Here is a 22,958-nt window from a genome sequence, read left to right as displayed (position 1 = left end):
TTGAAGCAACATCTCAAGACATCAGCCAGGAAGTTAAAGCTCAGTCACAAATGGGTCTTCCAAATGGACAATGACCCCAAGCATACCTCCAAAGTTGTGGCAAAATGGCTTAAGGACAACAAAGTCAAGGTATTAAAGTGGCCATGACAAAGCCTTGGCCAAAAAATGTATGGGCAGAACTGAAAAAGTATGAGTGAGCAAGGAGGATTACAAACCTGACACAGTTACACCAGTTCTGTCTGGAGGAATGGGCCGAAATTCCAGCAACTTATTGTGAGAAGCTTGTGGAAGGCTTCCCAAACAGTTAGACCCAAGTTAAACAATATAAAGGCAATGCTACCAAATACTTCTGACCCATTGGGAATGTGATGAAAGAAATAAAAGCTGAAATAAATAATTCTCTCTACTATTATTCTGACATTTCACATTCTTAAAATAAGTAGTGATCCTAACTGACCTAAGACAGGGAATGTTTTCTACGATTAAGTGTCAGGAATTGTGAAAAACTGAATTTAACTGTATTTGGCTAAGGTGTATGTATACCTCTGTCTTCAACTGTAAATATGACAAAGAATAACTTTAAATTATATGTCACATATCATATTAATATTTTAAATTAAAAAGATATAAATGGTAAAAACAAAAATAATAATTAATCCCCTTTTTTCCCCAATTTGGAATGCCCAATTCCTACTATACGTAGGTCCTCATGGTGGTGTGGTTACTCACCTCAATCCGGGTGGCAGAGGGCAAGTCTCAGTCAATACGCGCATCTTATCATGTGGCTCGTTGTGCATGACACTGCTGAGACTCCCAGCATGTGGAGGCTCATTCTGCACTCCGTGATTCACGCACAACTTACAACGTTCCCCATTGAGAACGAGAACCATTAATTGCCACCACGAGGGGGTTACCCCATGTGACGTTGGCGTATGGCGTATTGCGTAACACTACGCTTAAGGCCTTGAAATAGGGCCCATAGTTTTAGTTTTTTGACATAAATATCCTTTAAATTGAATACAAAAATGTGTCAAACTTAAAAATATCAATCTTTATTCAAATCATCAAACATCTAGAAAAAGGTATGAACATTTATAATTAAACACATATTAAGCATATCAAACTGAGCTCCTAAAATAATAGCATATAATGAATATACTGAATTATTAGCTACTTTTTTAGAAGTGACCGTATTCTGAATACTGTAAGCTTAATTGTCATGACTGTAATACATTTCATGGTTTAACCGGTTTAGGATCTTACATTGCGTGTTGTGCGTGTTTAACGGAAACAGCGTATTTACAACTCAAGTCATGCATTATCACTAGCACGTACATTTACCTGTTCACTTTGTTGTCAGATGTAACTTATTACCATTATGCTGTGGATGAAGTGAATGATCTCATATATAAATAGGATGCATTTGAGGTAATTAACCCTATTGTAACCCATTTGAGGGGAAATGCCCAACATACTGAATTTATGGATTAAATCAATTATTTTAGATCTTTTTTGTTTTGCTTGTGCACTGTCAATGTCTTTGCATTTCCAAAATTGTGAAGTATATAGATTAGTGAATAAGTGTTTGTTTGATTGTTTGTTCATTAATTTTTGTCTTAATGTTTAGGCCCCAAAGGTGAGCCTGGTCTTTCAGGAAATCCAGGGTTCCCAGGAGGACCAGGACTGAAGGGTAGCATGGGAGAGATGGGAATCCCAGGTCAGCTCCTCATTGCCACAAAGATCAATGCTAAAAAAAAAATGTAAACCTTGAAGCTAGACTGAGCCAGTCTTTCTGTTATAGGAGATACTGGAGTGAAGGGAAACCCTGGCCAAACTGGCCGAACTGGCCAGCCTGGATCACCAGGAGGACCAGGCTTCCCGGGACCCAAAGGTGATCCTGGCTCATCAGGATATGGTTTGCCAGGAAATCCTGGGCCTAAGGTAAGAACTAATGAATTACCGGCCTGTGTGAACATTGACTTGATTTTATAGGGTCATCAAAGTCCCCTTGTTCATCCCCAATTTTTCACACCTCAGACTGAAAAGAAACTCTCGAAATGGTCAGGGAAATATGTAAATATGTGGGATGGTATTGTGGAGTTAATTGGAAGGGGGTCAAGAGCTACTTTCAATAACATTCCCTCAATAGAGATGGCTGAACCGCTCATTATGAGTGGAGATAAAAACAACAGAGTTTGGGGCTGTATATTAATCATGAGACAGAAATGTGAACAGTTTGCAAATCTGCAAAAATATTTGTATATTTTGTTCAAACTTTTGAGAATGAAGTGAGAACATCACTTAGAGACATTACCATCAAAACCAGCACTGCCTTAAGACTTTACAGTAATTTATAGATATTTATTCTAACAAGGATTGTTTTGGGTTTAATACAAGTTAAACTCTATTGACAGCATTTGTGGCATAAATTTATTGCCACAGAATATAATTTCCACTCATCCTTCTTTTTCTAAAGAAAACAAATGCGTGCAGTTAGGCCCATACAATTAAAGTAAATGGGTCTGATACATAAAACATTAATTACACACTGTTTTTGAAAGTATAGCCAAAACACTGAAGCATAATATGTGCTAACATGACTCTAGTGGATAAAATTGCTTACTAACCTTGTCTGTATCCAGAATTTTAACTCCATTATCATGACGACATACCACCTGTAATCTATGTTGGCGTAAATCTCGGAAACTTGATGTGAAATAGATCAAAAGCAGATTTAGCACAACTTTGACATGAGTTTTTGGTTCTCATCATTGTGTTATGTTTTTAACAAGCCATTGTGTTATCCTCTTATGATCAGATGAGAATTTGTGTCATACAAGAGGACCCAAGTGGTGCCATCTAAACAAAAAAGCCTCCTCAAATACACTTGCTGTACACAGCTGCTTGATGTTTGTAGCACAACAACTGCCGACCAACAAAAATGCTCGCTTCGGTGCGGTTATGGACTGTGGTCCATTCTGACATGTGATTTCAATCTTATCAAATCCATGATCCAACACTGAGAATAAGCAATGTATCATCACTTGTAACAGCCCTCCCTAATAAACAGCATGTTTGAAGTGCAACTAGAATAACTGCAGCCAATAAATGCTCACTCTGGTCCGGTAATGGATTGCAGTGTGTTTTGTGGGGCGATTTTGATCTGCCCAAGATGTTTAGTGAAAAAGTCAGCTTCCATGCGTGTTCCCTGAGTGCTGTTGAAATCTCATGCCTGCAGAACAACAGTTATGTCCATGTGTTTGAATTCTCTGCTATGTCTGTAATGTGAGCTCATGCATGAAGCAGTGCTGTGTTTGGATGGAAATGTTCCTTCTCATAAATAATGTGGAGAAACGCTAACATACATGTGTGCTGTACTAACAATCATAACTCATAGTTTATGCATATATGTCATTTTTGTGACGTTGCTTAAATTTTTGTTTTGAAACCGGAAGTACGAAATGGCTCAATAAAACAAATTAACCACTTTCCCCTTAACAATAAACATAATGAGTGCTATCATTGTTTTCAGTTATATGCAACCTGTACATATCTGTTCTGAAACATAATACATTTTGCATGTGATAATGTGATAATGTGTTTGACTAAGCTTATATTATATTGACTGGTTTGCTATTAAATTCCCAGGGTGAACCGGGAACTCCAGGATTCCCTGGAGTGCCAGGGCTGAAAGGCCAACCTGGTGTTCCAGGACCTTCGGGATTGACTGGCAGCCCTGGACCCAAGGGTGACCCAGGACCCCCAGGATTCCAAGGTGCACCTGGCATTCCTGGCCCTAAAGGTTTGGATGGAGTTCCAGGCCCTTCTGGTCTTAATGGATCTCCTGGTAGGCCAGGAGATCCTGGCCGATCTGGACCAACTGGCATTCCTGGTGATAAAGGTTTTCCTGGTCGTGATGGCATTCCAGGGCCTGCGGGACAAAAGGGTGAACCAGGTCAGTCCATCTTTGGTCAGTAGGGAGTACACGCTGAAATTATCACATGCACTCAATTATCGACAACGTCGACAATAAAAAATTGTTGACTAAATGTTTTTTTGTCGAATAGTCATTTGATGTAATTTAACGTAAACATGAAATGACATTAAACTCTAATGATGACACACAAAAGCAGCACTGCAGCTTGCGCCTGACTGAGGAGAGGGAGAATTGCACTGCTTACAGTCCAGATGAACTCTAAACTTTCCAAACAGCTTCAGGTGATGTAGATCACAAAGTATGAGGGAATTATACAAAAATACCAAATAAGTCAAAACAGAAGCTCTCTCATTGTGGAATAAGCGGAGCCGGAGCTCTTTAAAGGAAACACCCAGTTATATTTAATGTGTTTGTAACAAGGTCATAAGTTGAGCAATGGAGGAGTTAGGAGGCAGCAAACCATCAATGTGAGTATTTTATTACTCTTCACTCAAAAAAACTTAAACAAAAAGGGATCTTAGTAGCCACATAAACACACAAACGCGTCATACTGCTACAGATGCAGGAACAGTCCAGTCTCTCTCGGTTCTCAGACTACGCAGTCTGCGTAGGGCACCATCTCACCCTTGGAGGTCACCAGAAAAGTCCACCGGCTGCCCTTACTCACACGTTATATGTTATTCAAGTACCCGAAAGCAGTTGTGGAACACAGATGATCACTTTGCGCTCATATCACATGAACCAAAAGCTTGGTATGTATCCTCTTTTAGACTCACTGGTATACGATACATTTCTGCCCAATCGAGGTCAGCCTGCAGAGTGTCAGGGATCCGGACCAGTGTCCCCACCTCCATCACTGGACCCTGGTAGTGCTCAGATTCCCTGCAGCCCCAACAGACCGGCCCAGGCTTCCCTACCAAGCCCATGGGGGCAGCTTTGTCAACCTGGGGGGGAGAGCAGAGGGAGACAGGGAAGAGGGAGACACAGACAAAGGGAAAGAGCCCCTAAGTCTGGGAAGTGGGGGGTTGAGATGCAGGGGGAGAGAGTGAGAGAGAGAAGAGAAAGAAGGAAGAGTCTCTGGGTCGCTGCCTCCTGGAAATGCGCCATGTAGTCCTCGGCCAGCTGGACGCCTCCTCCAGGAGGAAGCTGGGAGATGAATTGCTCCAGCGTCACCAGGTTGACGATATCCGCGGTGCTGTGTATTTTCTCAGCCAGTAACCATTTCCAGCAGGCATCCCGGATCTGTTGTGCAGAAGCAAATTGGCGGCCGTTATTCCCAAACTTCAGGGACCTGAAGCACTGGCGGCTCAGTTCAGGACTATGGCCAAACCGTTGTACGATGGCATTCTTCAGATCTCGATAATCGAGGAGGCTGGCAGAAGGAAGTTGTTGGGCCACAAGTTGTGCTTCCCCGGAGAGGAGCGTTAAAAGGCAGGCTGCCCACTGGTCAAGTGGCCACTTCCACAACTCAGCTGTCTTCTCAAAGAAGTAGCCCCCTCTCTGTCGATCAGGCTCCGGAATACCTGCCGGTCCTCTGTTTGAGCCTGGACAGGAGTTGGAAATGCTGTTCCTGCTCCAGGCGTAACTCCATATGGGCCTGATGTTGACTTTGTTGGTTGCTGGCAAGGGACTTGATGACTTCACCCAGCAGTGAAGATTCCATGACGACATTTCCTCCGATCACTCACGGGTTTTGTCACCACTGTAACAAGTTCATAAGTTAAGCAATGGAGAAGTCAGGAGGCAGCGAACTGTCAACCTGAGTATTTTATTACTCCTCAATATCACTACATAAAACCTAAAACATACAGATGCAGATACAGTCTCTCTCTTGTTTCTCTCTCTCGCTACTGCCGTGTCCTATTAGGTCTCCCTTCCCTATAACAAAACAGGTGTTAGATAATGATGATGTTACATACTTAATCTTTAGAGGCACAAGAAATATGATGTATACCTTTTAATATAGTCAGTGTAGTAAATTTACCTACATTAATTTCTTTTTATCTTTTTACCCAGGTGCTCCAGGTCTTGGTGGGCCAGGCCTACCTGGTTTCCCCGGGTCACCAGGTAAAGACTTTTCTTCATTTATCTCTTTTAACACTAGAAGAATTCTGCCAAATTTCTCATTACATTTGTTCTTTGTCAAATTACAGGGCCTAAAGGGGACTCTGGCTTTCCTGGTTCTCCCGGTGGTCCTGGACTTCCTGGTCCAAAGGGTGAGGCAGGATTCATTGGGTTGCCAGGACAATCTGGTCCTGTAGGGCCTCCTGGCCCTCCAGGTCTGCCTGTGCAGGGGCCTAAAGGTAACCAAGGCCCACCTGGTCCTCCTGGAAGAACCGGTAAGTTAAACATCTCATCCTTTTGGCCAGCTCTACCCTCTGGATTTCACAAAGACATAGTAATGATATCAAGCTGATATTTTGTTATTACGTTCATATATGTTTAAATCGGGTGTGTCGAAAGCAGAATATCTGATTTGGAAACAAATAATGACCTTAAAACGAATAACAAACACTAAATAAATGAATTCAACAAATGATTGTCCAAACATTGGCTTTAAAAGGAATATTCCGGGTTTAATACAAGTTAAGCTCAATCGAAAACATTTGTAGCATAATATCAATTACCACAAAAACATTTTTGACTTTTTTTTTGCCCCTCCTTTCTTTAAAAAAACCTCAAATGTGTTAGTGAGGCACTCAATGGAAGTGAATGGGGGCAATCTGTAAATGTTGAAATACTCACTATTTCAAAAGTATAGCCACAAGACATAAATGCTATGCGTGGTAATATGATTTTAGCGTGATAAAATCACTTACTAACCTTTTCTGTGTTAAGTTGTAGCCAATTTTACAACTTTGTTGCAATGACAATATATTGTCAACAAACCCTAAAACAACTGTAAAAATTACGATTTAAACAAATGTACAGCTCAAATACAGTAATACATGAGTTTTAACAGAAGTGTTTTTATCAAATTATCATCTTCATATTTAGTATTCAAATTTAGTATTGTGATTGTGAACCAGAGGGTATACTTGCTTTGAGTGTATGATTTGCATGGGATGTTGCAAAATCAATCGTGGTTATGCCACTATGCACCACTACACTGACTCAAATCAAAGAGCATAAGGCACACTGTTTGTCCATTCACTGCAAAATCTTCTATGTCCACAACTCTCTTTCCCAATTATGTGTACACACAAGTGCAGAAGTGCTGGTGTGTCTGTGTGTTAGAGATAGGTGGACTGTCTGCATGCATGCAGAGGCTTTGTGCATTTAGTGTTTCACAGATGCCAGCTGAGACCCCAGGAGCGTTACACACAGTGTCTACATTGCTCCTCCACATTTACCTGTTCATCCGTCATGCTTTTGTGTCTTCACTTCCACCCCCTCCCTTCTCTCCAGCAATGGAAGCTGCAGTGTCTCGATGGTTTTGAAATGGGAAGCACCTGTCAGTCAACAGACTGTTTATTTATGTGTTCACAGTACCTGTCTGCATGTCACTGTACCTTTTGGCTTTGTTCACACTGCAGAAAAAAATCTGATTTTTGGGACGCAGTCACTCAAATCCATTTCGGTTTTTGTAGTCTGAACAGGACAAAAACACATAAAATAAAATTTTACAAGCCTCATCCAAACAACATTCATAGTTGGTTTGGAATCTGATTAAAATGTGATTTTTCTTAATGTGTCTCAGTCTGAATGGCCAGATCAGATTTCATGTGTTTTTTTTTCGTATTTCATTTATATGTTACAGGGCACACAAAGCACTGCAAACCTCTTAAAATAATACAGACATTGGCTTAAGTTACCCAAAGATATGCACTAAATTGCAGTAATCCATACCGGTTGTGAGAAACCTCAATGCGATAAAGTATTGAGTGGCAGCAAGGAACATTGCGTAGTGCATTTTTAAACCCTTGTCTGTGAAGAATGTTCATATTTGGATACGCCCTCATGAAAAGCATAATCGGTGGTAAAACATCCATCGATAAAATCTCATGCATGGTGAATATACGCAAGTTTGTTGCATTACTATGAAACAACTAATAGCATGATAGTAAATGCGAATGTGGTCTGAACAGAAGAAAATATGATCTGGCCACATCAGTTTTCAGTTTGAACAATCACTCACTGAGGAAAAATCAGATTTTTCCAGCATTATGAACAAAGCCAAGTGTCTGTATTTGCACGAGAAAGAAATGAAAAGCCAGCACAGGACTATTTAAAATGGGTTCCACTCAGGCCAAAAAACAAACACTTTGTATGAGTTCTGGAAGTATTAATGTAAATTTGTTTTTAAAAAATACATATATATATAATTTTTTATATTTGACTTGTCTGCCATACAAAACACAGTAACTATGCTAACACTGAAACTGAGATAAATGGCCTCAAATTTACTTGCTTTTAGTGGATTTTGTAGTTACTGCAGTTTTCACTGAATCTTTGTTTTGCCTTTACATGGCAGACAAAAAAGACCTCCTCAGTTTACACATAGAGATTTTGGTAGACAAAGTTGAAATATTGGTGTATTGATGCCTTTTGTATTGAAGTTTCTGAAGTCAGTGTAAAAGGTAACCCATTTTGGATAGTGTCTGTTAGCCTTGTTACCCAGGTTCATACTGGGTATGACATGTATTTCTTGTTTCCTGTGGCATGGCTCTGCCTCCTCCTGATGACATTGGATCTGTGCAGGCCCAGCAGGTCAGGCTCATACTATTTTAGAAATAAGCAAGATTTTATTTTATTTATTAAATTATTATTATTAATGTTTTTGTTTTGTTTTTGTTTTTTTTGCTTCGAGCATCTCATTTTTAATTTGGTTTAGAACAGTGTTTCCCAACCACTAGTGTGCTGTGAAATATTGTCATGTGTACCGTGGAAAATTATCAAATTCCACAAAATAAATAAATGCATGGAAAAAATAATAATAATAATTTCAGGGATCCAAACTCCTCACCTTTCGGATAAAGTAGCCATTTTGAAACAATAATCGGTCAGTTTTGTTAATTGTGAAGAGCAATGATTAATGTGCATGAGTGATATTTATAGAGTTAAGGGTCTTTCATGTGACTCGCGTCAGCGCTGCAAAATACATTGAAGTCTATGAAGTGACGTCACACAAAAGTGTGTGTCACACACGTTTTTGCTTCACCAACAATATCTTTGAGAGCAACAAGAAATATTTAAAAACTGTCCAAATTTGTGAAGAGACATTGAATGTCTCGTAATGTATTTTAATTAAATATTACCTTATCGTTTACGAATATCAGAGACCCCATTTATTGAACTAATTTAAATTCACCAAGAAAACACTTAGACCTAAACATAAACAAGCCATTTAATTTATTTCTGCTATCAAAGCAACTGCAAGCTTTTTTTCTCTCTTCCAAATACATGTTTTCAGTGTTTATTGTGCACACCTCCCGCTTTTTTCGTGGCAAACTGGTCAATTCGCCCCTCTGTGACGCTTTCTGCAACTCTTGTCATGTGGAGGGCGATGCGGCGCTTAACGCTGAGTTCAGCCCCCAGAACCAAATTAAAACTGACACGAGAAATCGTCTGTCCGAGACAAAGATGCAAAATCTAATGACAATTACCTCAGCATCAGTCACCATCAGAATCACAATCAGAATCAGCTTTATTGCCAAGTTTGCTTACACATACAAGGAATTTGTCTTGGTGACAGGAGCTGTTAGTGCACAACAATACAAACAATACCAAAAACAGCAGCAAGACATAAGTAATAAAAAAAAAAAAAATAAAAATGGGAATGAGTGGGATCCAGAGTGATTTTGACAGCCTTTTTCTTCACTCTGGAAGTGTATAGTTCTTGAAGGGGGGCAAGGGGCAACCAATAATCCTCTCAGCAGACCGAGCTGTCCTCTGTAGTCTTCTGGTGTCCGATTTCGTAGCTGCACTACGCTTGATTACGTGCAGGTGAGCACTCAGTTTAAGTCAAAGCAGATGTTTTGTTCATATTTTAATCGTATTTGTTTTTGTAATATTGCATTGTTCATATGTCGTGTTTTAGTGGCCTCCGCTGTCACTGCAGGGAAAAAACATTCATCTGCTTCCTGTGTTCATCTGTTCTCTTCATTATTAAATAAATAAATGCATAATCTGCTGTATGCTCGTCCTGTAAATTCATGATTAAAATGAAAATGTGAACGAAACTAAAAGCTATTAAATGTCTTATTATCTTTAAAATATGAAAATTAAAATGACGGGTAATAATATTTTACGAATTTTTACAACCCTGTCCGTCAAAATGACGGACGATAAGAAAGTCTAACGCAAGCACTTTAATGTGACTTTTTTTATTTTTTTGCATAGACGAATTTCAAACATTACAAGTAAACAAGCAACTAAGATGCACAGAAAACATGGACAAGTTCTTAAAAAGGAAAAATATTGACGATGGTTAGCCTATGTGGGATAGTGGTGTGCCATATCATTTTTTTTAGTCGTAAAAAGTGTGCCGTTGCAGAAAAAAGGTTTGGAAACACTGGTTCATTATTCTTGATATATCTGTATGTCGTTTGGTCAGTAAATATATGAATCTTTCCCATCATGCAAAAAAATTCTACTTCTATTGTCAAAATTGGGACATTGCCACAGTATAATTGACTACATGTGTAATTGAGCATTTTCTTTCTGTATTTGAATGGAAGTTGTTTCAAAGTTTGTAGATTTAGCACTGTGAGCTTGTTTACATGCACAAGAATATTCCTATATTAATTTTAAAATGTGGTCATTCTGATTGTAATATAAACTTTATTGCAGTAAACAAAATAAGCCAAAGTTACAGTGGATTTTAGAAATGTAAACAAGACCACTAGCATATTCATTTATTAAAATGAATTCAATCATTCAGAAAAATCATTGTAACAGAATATTATTAATTTATATCTGCACATGTCTAAATAAAAGTAATTCTGTTACTTTTGAAGGGAAAAAATAAGACTTTTTGGAATTAGGTTGATTCTTTTACTCAACCTCATGCCATCCCAGATGAGTATTAGATGTATTTAGAAGAATATTTCAGCTCTGTTGGTCCATACAATGCAAGTGAATGGTGGCCAGAATTCTGAATGTCAAAAAATCACATAAAGGCAGCATAAAAGTAATTCATAAGACTTCAGTGGTTAAATCCATATCTCCTGAAACAATAATAGGTGTGGGTGAGAAACAGATCAATATTTAAGTCATTTTTTACTATAAATTTTGACCAGCCCCAACCAGTAGGTGGTGATTTGTACAAAGAATGAGAATGGCCAAAAACAAAAGAAGAATGTAAAAATGAAAGTGAAGATTTATAGTACAAAAGGGCTTTAAAATATTGATCTGTTTCTCTCCCACAATTATCAGATCACTTCTGAAGACATGGCTTTAACTACTGAAGTCTTATTGATTACTTTTATGCTGCCTTTATGTACTTTTGGACCTTCAAAGTTTTGGCCACCATTCACTTACATTGTATGGACCTACAGAGCTGAAATGTTCATACACATCTGGGATGGCATGAGAGTGAGTAAATGATGTGAGAATTTTCATGTTTGTGTGAACTGTCCCTTTAATTGGAAAATGGTGTGCTTGTAAACATGGTCAATGTCATGCTAAGCTGTTTTATCAGTAACACTTTTTTAAAGTCATTGGATGCAAAAACAAAACAATATGTTTGAATATTTTTTTTTTAATTCTGTTTAATTTGACAAAGCTCATATGCTCTTCAAAACATAATATACAGAAGCTTGCTTATGTTGCTTTGCTATTCTTTGATTTAAACTTGTAATTGTATTCCTTGCCTCTCCTCTATTTTGGATTTTTGGATGTTGACCTTTGACCCCATAGGTCCCGCAGGTTAGACTGCTTGGGTTGATACTCACCTGTTTCATGCTGTTATTAGATGTTTTGCCAACGGTTAAGAGAAATTTAATGTTGCACTCCATTTCTTTTCATATGCCTATCCGTTTCTAAGAAAATAGTTGAGTCTTTTATTGTTCTCTTCTTTCTACTCATGCTCCCAGAACATCACAGAACCATTCTACAAACCTAAGCACTATACAAAGCAAGATGCACGTGATAAACATACACAAAAACCCAGACAGTGGTTTATTTCCTGATGTGAGATTAATGCTATTTGTTAGTCTGTTTGTGGATTTGATCTGATTCAGCATAAAACATGGGTTGAAACATAGGCCTAACTGATTTCTGTTCTGTGAATGTGAAGGTCCTCCTGGCCCTGAGGGTCCCCGTGGCCCTCCAGGTAGTGGAGGAGTTAAGGGCGAGAAGGGCTTACCTGGACTCCCCGGGACACCTGGTGCACCTGGACTGAAAGGAGATTATGGTTCCTCTGGTTTCCCGGTGAGCTTTATTGATGTGTTTAATGTTCTAATGGGAAGTTTAATAAGTGATAAAGCTACTTTATCTTTCCCAGATTAATGTTTGTAGACAAATTTGAAAGAAAATGTAAATTGTGTAATCACATTGTTCCAAACCATAATTTAGTAGCATATGATAATTTTCCATAGGTTTGTTCCCTACTTCACAATATATATTTATTAGAATAATTTTTATTACATTTTAGAATAATAGTAAAGTCATCAAAACTATGGAATAACATAAATGGAAATATGAGAATTATGTTGTGAAATATCCAAAATAAAAAGTTATATTTTAGCAGCTTCAAAGGAGTTCCCATCTATGTTTGGCACTTATTAGCTACTTTTCTTTATTATTTGGTCCAAGTCATCCATTTCAAAAACTTTTTTTTTTTTTATAAAATGGTAGTTTTATATTGAAATAAATTAATATGGTGGCACTTGTATTTTTGTCTACAAAACAAATTTCAAACATTTAAGCATATGCCTTCAGATCAAAAGATTTTTAAGATCATGAGAAACATTTCAGTCAAGTGTTTCAAAACTTTTGACTGTGTGTGTGTGTATATATATATATATATATACAGTATATATCACAATATCCAATTACATCGGCAACACCTGGGCTAAGGGATCGGTGAATTCTTAATTTAGTGATTTTGCATTGAAAATGTCATTTATTTATTTAAACTAAAAACTTAAAATAAATTTCTAAATTCAAATTGCAATCCAAACAAAACAAAAAAGCAATTAAAATAATGAAGTGATCGAAAAAATTAAATATACGTAAGTAACCACCTTTCAATTTACCATCAGGCAAGTATCCATCTAAACATGGCGGCAGAAAATTACTTACACAAGTGAAGACAAAAACAATTGTAAATGTAAAAATAATAATTATAATGATGATGATAATCACTGAAACAAAAATCATGGTTTGAGGTGAACGTGTTTTTGTATTATTTTATATTTTAATCACAGATGTATAGACTACAGAGTTGTGATCACAATGAACAGCTCTGTGGAAATAAAGTGAACTGAACTCAAAGCACCTCCTGAGCTGAGATGTCTGAGGTCATTTGCAGCATTTATAGACAAAAATGTTCTTGCATAAAACAATTCACATGACAGAAACAAAGAAAGAGTGAGAACCTTTTAGATGCGCGTGTTCAACGAGACTGCACACCTCCATATCAGCGCGTCATACATGCGCATAGATGGCTTTTCTGTCATCTGTTCTTAATAATATAATAAAGTTTCTTCAAGCACGTGTCTACGGGCAAATTATTTGTAATATTAATTTGATAATAATCATAATAATTTAAAATACATTAATGGGAAAACTAGCCAAATATCATCTTGACATGGTCAAAGGCATCAGCTATTGGCGATCACTCTGACCATCATCGTTCCCGAGATCATCATCTGTCGGCACAAGCCTCTCTATAAATTAACTAAATGTTCAGACAGACACATTCAGAATTATTAACGCTTTTGCCGGTGTCGCTGCGGCTCTCTTCGTGTGTGCTTGTAAAATGTATAATTTAAAGGTTTAGTATTTCTATGTAATGTAGAACAGTGTTAGCAACGTAACTGATAACATTCATTCTCAGCCCTGGAACTCAAACCATTTTCTGATGCCACCCCAAATATATATATATATATATATATATATAAGTCATTAAATGAATATCATAAACGTGCTACAACTAGTCGACTAATGGCTTAAACTAACGACTACTAGTCGACTAGAAATATCTTTGGTTGTGGGCAGTCCTACAATACACTGACATGAGCCGAAAAAACATACAATTCACACTGAAATATGATGAAGACACATCCACATGACTCTCACACATAGTCCAAAGCACGGTGTGAACTAGACGCACAAACATACAGAATCACATTGCCGTAAATGTATCAAAACGGTTAATGATGCCGCTAGCGCATTTTTTCAAACACCAACCATTAAAAATAGCGCAGTTGGGCGAAAGAACACGTCCATGATGTGTTTGCTCAAAACAACAAGTGTCAGAGCAGCTGAATGACAGAAAATGGCTTCTCTTCAGAGTTGTAATTTGATATGTATCAAGCGGTCAAAGATGTCTGTCTAGTGCATGTTTATTTACAAAAATTATTCAAAATAGTCCTAATGGGTCCCCTTTGGTGTTCAGGAATAGTGAGGCCACACTAGGCCTATTTGTCTAGTTCTCTCTCTTGAGTAGGAACTGAGCACCAGTGGGCAGGGCTAAGGGTGCAATAATTTTAAGTAGGCCTTGATGTTTTTTCGTAGTAGAGGCAGTCATGAATGAATGTAGGGTAGAGCCGCGAAAGTAAAGAACAAGGTGTTTTTTGCAGCTTGGTTTCAATAAATGTTTTTATTACACTGGGGATTAATTTTTGAGTTCTGAAATTTACATTATGTTTTTATACCTTTTATATGTCAAAATATCAAGGAAAATTTGATTCCCCATGACATAACCCCTATAAACCCTAAAGGTAATTTTGAAAATGTAGAAGCCATGTTTCATTGATGTCCAAACATATTTTCATTTTCATTTTCATTGAGGGCTGCAAATGGTATATCACATTTCAGCTGACGTTGCCAAAAAGTGAGCGGTTTGTTTATCTGTTCATTCAATCGATACTTTGTACTTTGGTTTTCACAAGGGTTCACCAGGTCCTCCAGGACCCATTGGGCTTAAAGGAGATTTGGGATCTCAAGGAGTTTCTGGATTCCCAGGTCAGTTATCCCTCTGTATAAACATAGCAAGAGTTCATCATTTGCTTGTTTTTAGTGTTATTTATATTTATATATTATTTATCCACAAAACATCTGAATGGACAGGACCTAAAGGACAGCCTGGCCCCATGGGTCCTGCCGGCCTCCCTGGGGACCGTGGTGAAGTTGGCTTTCCAGGTGTGTAACTTTGAAACCTGGACATTATCCAGTACCTTTACAAACCAATAAGTAATGCATCCTCTGATATTTCTCTCCCCTCTGTCGATCGTAGGACCTGCTGGTGACCCAGCTCAGTCGCCAAGCCCTATTGTTTTGAAGGGGGAGCGTGGGCCTCCTGGACCACCTGGTTTCCAAGGCAACAGAGGCCCACCAGGACCTCTGGGACTGCAGGGTCTTCCAGGTTAGTGGTCATGTTTAGACTATGGGTAGATGACATGAATTACCTTTGGGGAATTGACATGTTGTTTCTTGGGTTTGACTTGCTGAACATGTCTAAAATATTGATGTTGATTAAAAAAGGTCCATGTACCCATTATGTGTCCTGTACCCCTATACACAGTAAAGCTAATAGTTTTTTCACTGCAGAAAAACACTGGTCAATAACGTAGTCCTTATCATGTCTGGTGTCAATACATCCTACAGGTTCACCTGGCAACCCGGGTGACCCAGGTCCAATGGGACCTCCAGGATTTAATGGCTCACCTGGAAGGAAGGGAGATTTAGGACCATCTGGACAACCAGGTAAAAGGGACAGGATGTACAGGTGCCAAATGATGGCATTTGTTGAAGCAGCGTTCAAACTGTCCATGATTCCGTTTGATGCTGCTTGTGGCTCAATGATTACACACTTCACGTTTAAGGTTGTTTTGCAGCACTGAAAGTTAATTGCTTTAAACAGTGACTACATTTCCACTGCCTCATTTATGTACAGGTCCGCGTGGTTACCCCGGCCCTCCTGGTCCAGATGGAATTCAGGGCCCTCCAGGTTACTCAGGACCATCATCTGCAGCACACGGTTTTCTGATAACACGCCACAGCCAGACCATTGATGTGCCAGATTGTCCTGTTGGCACAGAGCTCATCTATGATGGGTACTCTTTACTCTATGTGCAGGGCAACGAGAGGGCACACGGACAGGACCTGGGTGAGTAGCCTCAAAGTTGCATACTGGAGAACAAATATCATGTATGCATTTTTATTTTAGTTTAAAATAACAATAATCTCTTTTAACAGGTACGGCCGGTAGCTGCCTACGTCGTTTCAGCACCATGCCTTTCATGTTTTGCAACATCAACAATGTTTGCAACTTTGCCGCCCGCAATGACTACTCCTATTGGCTGTCAACACCAGAGCCCATGCCTATGAGCATGGCACCCATCAGTGGAGAAGGCATCAAACCCTTCATCAGTAGGTAAGAGACAGACATGAAAACAGAGGCTATATGATGTGTTGGAGAGGTATCTGTTTGCATGGTGAAGCTCATATACAAGAGCTTTTCGAAGGTGGTTGGGCAAAAGTATCAGAGTCCATTGCAGAAACGTGATGTGTGTTTGTGTGTGTGTAGGTGTACTGTGTGTGAAGCCCCAGCCATGGTGATTGCTATACACAGCCAGACCATTCAGTTGCCAACCTGCCCACAGAACTGGGATCACCTCTGGATTGGTTACTCCTTCATGATGGTATATTCCATAAACTTTAACCCTAATATTCTGATTAAGTAGGGCCGCTTACTTGACCGGACACAGTACAGGTGTAATTTATTTTTTATTTTTTTAAGAAATTATAACATTTCTTCTTCCCTGAAGTAAAAACAATAAAATTATGCACTTCTTTTGGGATTTTATGTTTGTTTTTTTGTTTTTGTAGATCTTATTTACATATAAATGAATCGAGTTCACCATTCAATTGCATATGTAAATTAGCACATTTATATAATTTCACTAATTTAACTATACTACTGTGGGGGTGTTGATTTCGGTCAAAAATGACTGGACAGAATAGGAAAGTTAAGATCATCTTCCAATTAAACCCGTTCACTTTCAATCCATCTAAAGGTGAAAGAAGATCTTTTTCATGAGGATAGTTCACCCAAAAATCATGCTGCCTGAATTGCATGATTATTTTCATGGTAGATTAGAGTTATCTAGCAGAATGTCTAGTTTGCTCTTTTACATACTATAAAAGTGGGTGGTAACTGTCGTTTTCCAGCTCTAGAACGTGCATGTGCCTGTACGACGTGCATGTTGTGTTCCATGTCTTCTGAAGTTTTACAGTAGTTCATTATTGAAGTAATAACGGCAAATATCAGAACACGCATCTGCATCTATTTGTCAGTTTGCCTTTATTTCTCTGTGTAACAGCACACCAGTGCAGGTGCGGAAGGCTCAGGTCAGGCTCTTGCCTCTCCCGGATCCTGTCTGGAGGAATTCCGCTCCGCTCCATTCATCGAGTGCCATGGTCGAGGCACCTGCAATTATTACGGCAACTCGTACAGCTTCTGGCTGGCCACTGTGGATGTGAATGAAATGTTCAGGTAAGAGCTGTATATGTCATGACACTGCATTGCGTGTTAGCTAGATGACTTTATTTATGTGGGAGTCACAAATTGTGTCGTCATTAGATCAGTTTCAACAAACATCAGATAGTTTGTGAAGTAGACTAAGGTTGCCTGTTGGGTCCTTTTGCTACTTGGACAACTGTAGACTTATAATGTCAGTTTGAATGGACCTTTTCACTCTTGTAAATCTTTGCAAATGTCACACACTGTATGCAGCACTCATACATTCAAAAACTGCTTATTATTATGAGTTCATAAACTGGTTTATCAACCTAATCCCTTCCTTTTCTCTGCTCAAATAGAAAGCCGCAGTCGGAGACACTAAAAGCTGGAAACTTGAAGACCCGTGTGAGCCGCTGTATTGTGTGCATGAAGAGGACGTAACGTAGTGGCATCTGTGCAGTCTGTTGTTGTTGTTGTTGTTGAGGATCAGTCATCGCCTACAACAACTGCAGCCGTCATGCTGATTACCAGTGGAATTGCATTGGGGCAGCCTCTCCAGTTTAACTCTATGGTGCTACTGTGCAACACAGCAAAAGATACTGAACAAAATAAATTAGTTTTTTTTCCCAAAGAAGTACCTCACAAGAAATATGCAGATCCAGCAAAGGTGCCATGGCAGTTGTGACACAAAGTGCATTAGATTTTTTTCCTCTGAGATTTTGCTGAGATTCTTTTCCGATATTTTCCTACAATATATTTTATGTTACACAAAATGTGGTACATTTTTCGGAGAAAAGCTCTCTCATTCTTTTTTCTTATGAGTGGGATTGTCTCCATGTTACCAAATGGGCACTTTGAATTTCAAAGAGACTAAAATGCACTGAAGCGTTACATTAGTGGGACTGCTTTTTTTAAGCCTAGCATTACCCCCCATCACTTTCTCTTCTTTTTGTTGTTGGTGATACTAACACTGCTGTATCAGGACTTTTTAGCAATGTGTCATTTATCTCTTTTGTAAGTTATACAATGTGTATATTGTGTAAAACACCTTTTTAGTATAAAACAATTTGGTTCTATAATGAATTTCTGGGTTCTTTGTTGATATGCTGACTCACTCACTCACTTTCATTCACGTATTAGCTCACACATTCATTTACACTGACATTTGTACAAAGATCTTTCTTTAAATGAAACAGTATTTTATATAAATATATAGTAATTATTTGTTGTCAAGCAATTACAAATTACTGACCTAAAGGAGTCAGTGGCATTGATCGTAGCATACCCATTTTGTTTTTAAAAACCTCATGGAAATGCATAGAACAAAACGTAAACATTTTCAGAATTATTTTAATAGGTCTTTCCTCCATTCTGATTTAATTTAACCAGGAAGGAAATATCCGTGGAAACCCAGAACCTAGTGTTCCGTTGTTAATTTGTGAAGCTTTCATTGGTGCTTGATTGTTAATCTACACCACAGTGTGGTGTATAGTTCAAATGTGGATATGTTTTCAAATCCTTTTGAAAGTCATCATGGGGTGCAAAAATTTGTATTTTAAAATCATTTTCCCTTTTTTTATGTTTAGTATCCAAAGGTTGTTATAAACTTAAATGACTGAAATAAAAGAAACAATCTTTGTCTGTGCAAGGTGACCTTTTTTTGTGCCCATTGTTGTAATTCTGATGTCTTTTCTTCTCTGGACCGAGATGGCTTGTATGAGAACTAATCAGAATAGTATTGGATTTGACTATGCATTAAGTTGTTAACTGTAAGATATGTAACAGTAGAGCAAAACTACTGGTTTCATCATATATGATCCTGTGTTTTCCAAAATGTCATAATATTCATTAAGATGGACGGATGCTCTGTGCATTCCAAACTTGTATGATGCGTGTAAGCTGCATCACAATAACATGACCTCGATTTCAGAAGATGGGGTCAAATGTTAAGTAAAATTCCAGGAAGTTTGTTAAGTGGAAGATTCAGTGGAAAATGTATCCTCTCTCACTCTTGCTCAAAGTTTACCAATGTGTTTTGATGTATAATGCAGGACAAATTGGATATTTGTGCTTAGGAACTAAGTACTGTAGTTCATTTAAGATCCAGTTGATATTTGGCAACAGCTAAGCTCTCAATAGGATCATTGAGCAGATGACATTGATCCCATTGCCACTGGTATGATGGTCTTTGTTCCAGGCAACAACAGGATCAAGGAGCAATGGTCAAGCCAAGTGCTTAACAAAGAAAAGCCAAAACAAGGGTTAACGTAAATTCTGAATGATTGAAGTTCACTGTTCAATTGTTATGCCATTGAGCTTTCAGTCATTTAGTCAGGGTCCGACTGCAGCAATGCAGCGAGTTCTTTAGAAATACAATTGAAAGCAAATCCTTAAGTTGATGGAAATTGGCAGACACAGCAACAGAAGTGTCATGCCCACTTTCTTTGGAGAACCAAAAATGGTTATTTTATGGCAATGCTCAAAAAAAAGAAACACCTGTGTGCAAAGGACATATATAGTTCATATAAGGACCTTAAAAGTTCATGGATATTTTTGTATCTTTGATAAAGTTACATAATTAGCCTATTTCAGGTTAAAATCGTAATAATTGTCAAAGTCAAGAAATTACCCATTCTCATGAATAAAAGTTCATCACTGACCCTCATGTTGACTTTCTTTTCTATGGAACACAAAAGGAGTAACTATCAAAAGGCAAAGAGGAAAAAAAGGCGGTTCTATTTCATACAACAAAAATGGCTGATAATCACTAGCTATCAGATTTAGTTGCAATTTTGCTTGGTTTATTAAAAAAAATGTGTATTAGTTCAGGATTTTAACCTGGGTCCCTTTGCACACTACAAAAGTTCTATGGACTGTCATCTTTCACTCTTCTCGCATATTTTCAAAGGGATAGTTCACCCAAAATTGAAAATTCTCATAATTTACTCAACCTTATGCCATCCCAGAGGTGTATGACTTTCTTTCTTCTGCAGAACACAAACAAAGATTTTTAGAAGAATATTTCTGCTCTGTAGGTCCATAAAATGCAAGTGAATGGAAAACCAAAGTTTGAAGTACCAAAAAGCTCATAAAGCTAGCATAAAAGTAATCCATAAGACTCCAGTGGTTTAATCCAATGTCTTCTGAAGTGATCAATTTGGGAGAGAACAGACCAAAATATAACTCCTTTTTCACTGTTCATCTTGCCATTGCAGTCTCTAGGCACAATCATGTTTTTAATCTCAATTTCACTTCTTAGTTCTTGACGCATGCACAGAGCTTTAGATGGCGCTAGGAAGTGTAATCGAGCTTGAAATCATGATCACCAAAGTGACTGCAGATGTCACGATTTAAAGTGAAAAAGAAGAATTTGTGTGGTCTGTTTTCAACCAAAATTAATTGGATCACTTCTGAAGACATGTATTAAACCACTGGAGTCGTAAGGAGTACTTTAGTGCTTTTTATGTGCTTTTTTAGCTTCATTGTATTGTATGGCATTGTATGGACTGACAGAGATGAAATATTTGTTTCTGTTCTGCAGAAGTAAGTCACACATCTGGGGTGGCATGAGTAACTGATTTTTGTGGTTAAATTATTTCGATTTTTGTGAATTATATTCAAGTCAGAGATAACCCCTCCCGAAATGACCAGCATTGCTGGTCACCATATGTTGTTTTGCACGCTGATCTCCAGCATGTTGATGCTTCTTAACTATTTTAACCAGTAATGCAACCTTGGTCCACCATCTAGACCAACACAAATCCAGAACTGACCAGAACAAGCCAAGCTGGTCTAAGTTTATTTGTGTCAGGAAATGCGATAAGTCATTCAGCTCATAAACTCAAAGCTTCATTTCCAGGTAATTTGCTCTTCTTAGGGCATACCTGACCTACATAATTTAGAGTAGGCCTATAACCTTCTCCCTAATGACTTTTAAAAGAAACCGCTGCTCATGTCTGTTTTGAAACATGAAGACCTAGCAGCAAATACTACATCCCTTGAGTGTGGATGCCTAATTGCTCTGTGGCCAATGTAGAAGTTAAGGAATACTTTCAGATGTTGCCAGTGAGCTCATGAGCCACATACAGTCTAATCCCTGATCTTCCATCAACATTCATACACATCCACGCCCCTGAAATGATCCAAGGAGAAACCTCAGCTCCATATGACGCAAGAAATGTCTGTCAGTGGGTAGGGGACCCCTTCTGGATTCAGCAGGAGTCCAGCCAAATTCAGCAGAAGACCTTCTAGCTATTTCAACAAGGGGTGGTTAGAGCAATACTTTTGGGGGCACTGATGACTCACCATTCTAAAACAGCTTTCTCATTCAGATCGAATATTTTTTGGAATACCATTACTTAGTTGCAATGGACCCTTTTCACATTTCCAATGTGAAAAATAACAACTAACCTAAAAACATTTTTCATTAGCATATCATTAGCTAAGCTGTTTTCACAATAATGTAGCTTTTCCACTGTAGCGTCACAATAGCTACATTTGTCACACTGCATTGCGAATGCAGCAATGGAGTCGAGGGAGTAATCAAACAAGCTCACCTTAAAGCCCAAAGTATATTTTGGTTTTGACGAGAACGCTTAGCATTTGCATAGTCGAACGCTAGCCTTTCAAAGTATACTTATTTTTTTACTATGCGCACATACACAGGTGATTGGTATATGCGCACTACGACTGCTATGAGAGAATGGACTATTTATCTCCTGACCTCCTCAAACACATGCTCTTGACGTGCACATCCACTACTGTTCCCACATTCGTCTCCTGTTGTTAAGTGGGATTACACCTTCCAGGGCTTCTTCGTGACAGCAACGGCTCAACTGTGAGTGTTGCCACCTTGTGGACCCACTAATTAGTGCAAATAATTCCATGCGAAATTCCAGAGTATACTTCGTTTGTCCGCGTTGCTGATTGGAATGTGCACAGTATGCGTGATGTAAATTTTGCCATGTCCGCACATCAGTACCTGTATAGTGCCCTGTACGAGTCTGACCGAAGTATACTTTGAGATTAAAGACCTAGGTATACTTCCATTTTGTGTATACATCCAAAGTGTACTCCATTTTACTGTGCGCGCACACGGGCGGTTGGCGCATGCACGATACAACTATTATGAGACACGACTTTCTCTTCAAGAGTTTAGACACATAAATATGTCTTTATATTCCTACAGACTCAAGCTATACAAATGCAGGTATTTCCAGACCTCCTTACACACACACATACACACACACACACACACACACACACACACACACACACACACACACACACACACACACACACACACACACACTTGACTTCCACTGTTCATCATCTCCTGATGTTTAGCATTGATTAAATCTTCTACTAGTGCTTCTTCTTGAAGGCAAA

At 38.5% G+C, this 22,958-nt stretch overlaps 1 protein-coding gene across 1 annotated transcript in view; it reads left to right on the top strand.

Moving 5' to 3' along the window:
* The window catches only part of col4a5 (collagen, type IV, alpha 5 (Alport syndrome)), a 77,701-nt gene extending 58,464 nt beyond the window's left edge, over positions 1-19,237 (top strand). The window contains exons 35-49 of the mRNA XM_052146417.1: positions 1,628-1,717; positions 1,802-1,941; positions 3,649-3,955; positions 5,954-6,004; positions 6,091-6,276; positions 12,177-12,310; positions 14,998-15,070; positions 15,176-15,247; positions 15,342-15,470; positions 15,713-15,811; positions 16,002-16,214; positions 16,304-16,481; positions 16,635-16,749; positions 17,431-17,603; positions 17,930-19,237. Coding sequence (XP_052002377.1) covers positions 1,628-1,717; positions 1,802-1,941; positions 3,649-3,955; positions 5,954-6,004; positions 6,091-6,276; positions 12,177-12,310; positions 14,998-15,070; positions 15,176-15,247; positions 15,342-15,470; positions 15,713-15,811; positions 16,002-16,214; positions 16,304-16,481; positions 16,635-16,749; positions 17,431-17,603; positions 17,930-18,011 — 2,042 coding nt within the window. The 3' untranslated portion in view covers positions 18,012-19,237. The remainder of the gene's footprint in view (positions 1-1,627; positions 1,718-1,801; positions 1,942-3,648; positions 3,956-5,953; positions 6,005-6,090; positions 6,277-12,176; positions 12,311-14,997; positions 15,071-15,175; positions 15,248-15,341; positions 15,471-15,712; positions 15,812-16,001; positions 16,215-16,303; positions 16,482-16,634; positions 16,750-17,430; positions 17,604-17,929) is intronic.
* The last annotated feature ends 3,721 nt before the right edge of the window (positions 19,238-22,958 follow it).

The sequence above is a fragment of the Xyrauchen texanus genome, chromosome 2 (genome assembly GCF_025860055.1).
Source record: "Xyrauchen texanus isolate HMW12.3.18 chromosome 2, RBS_HiC_50CHRs, whole genome shotgun sequence".
Taxonomy (NCBI): domain Eukaryota; kingdom Metazoa; phylum Chordata; class Actinopteri; order Cypriniformes; family Catostomidae; genus Xyrauchen; species Xyrauchen texanus.
Note: the sequence above shows the minus strand (reverse complement) of the source record. Positions and strands in the feature narration are given on the sequence as shown.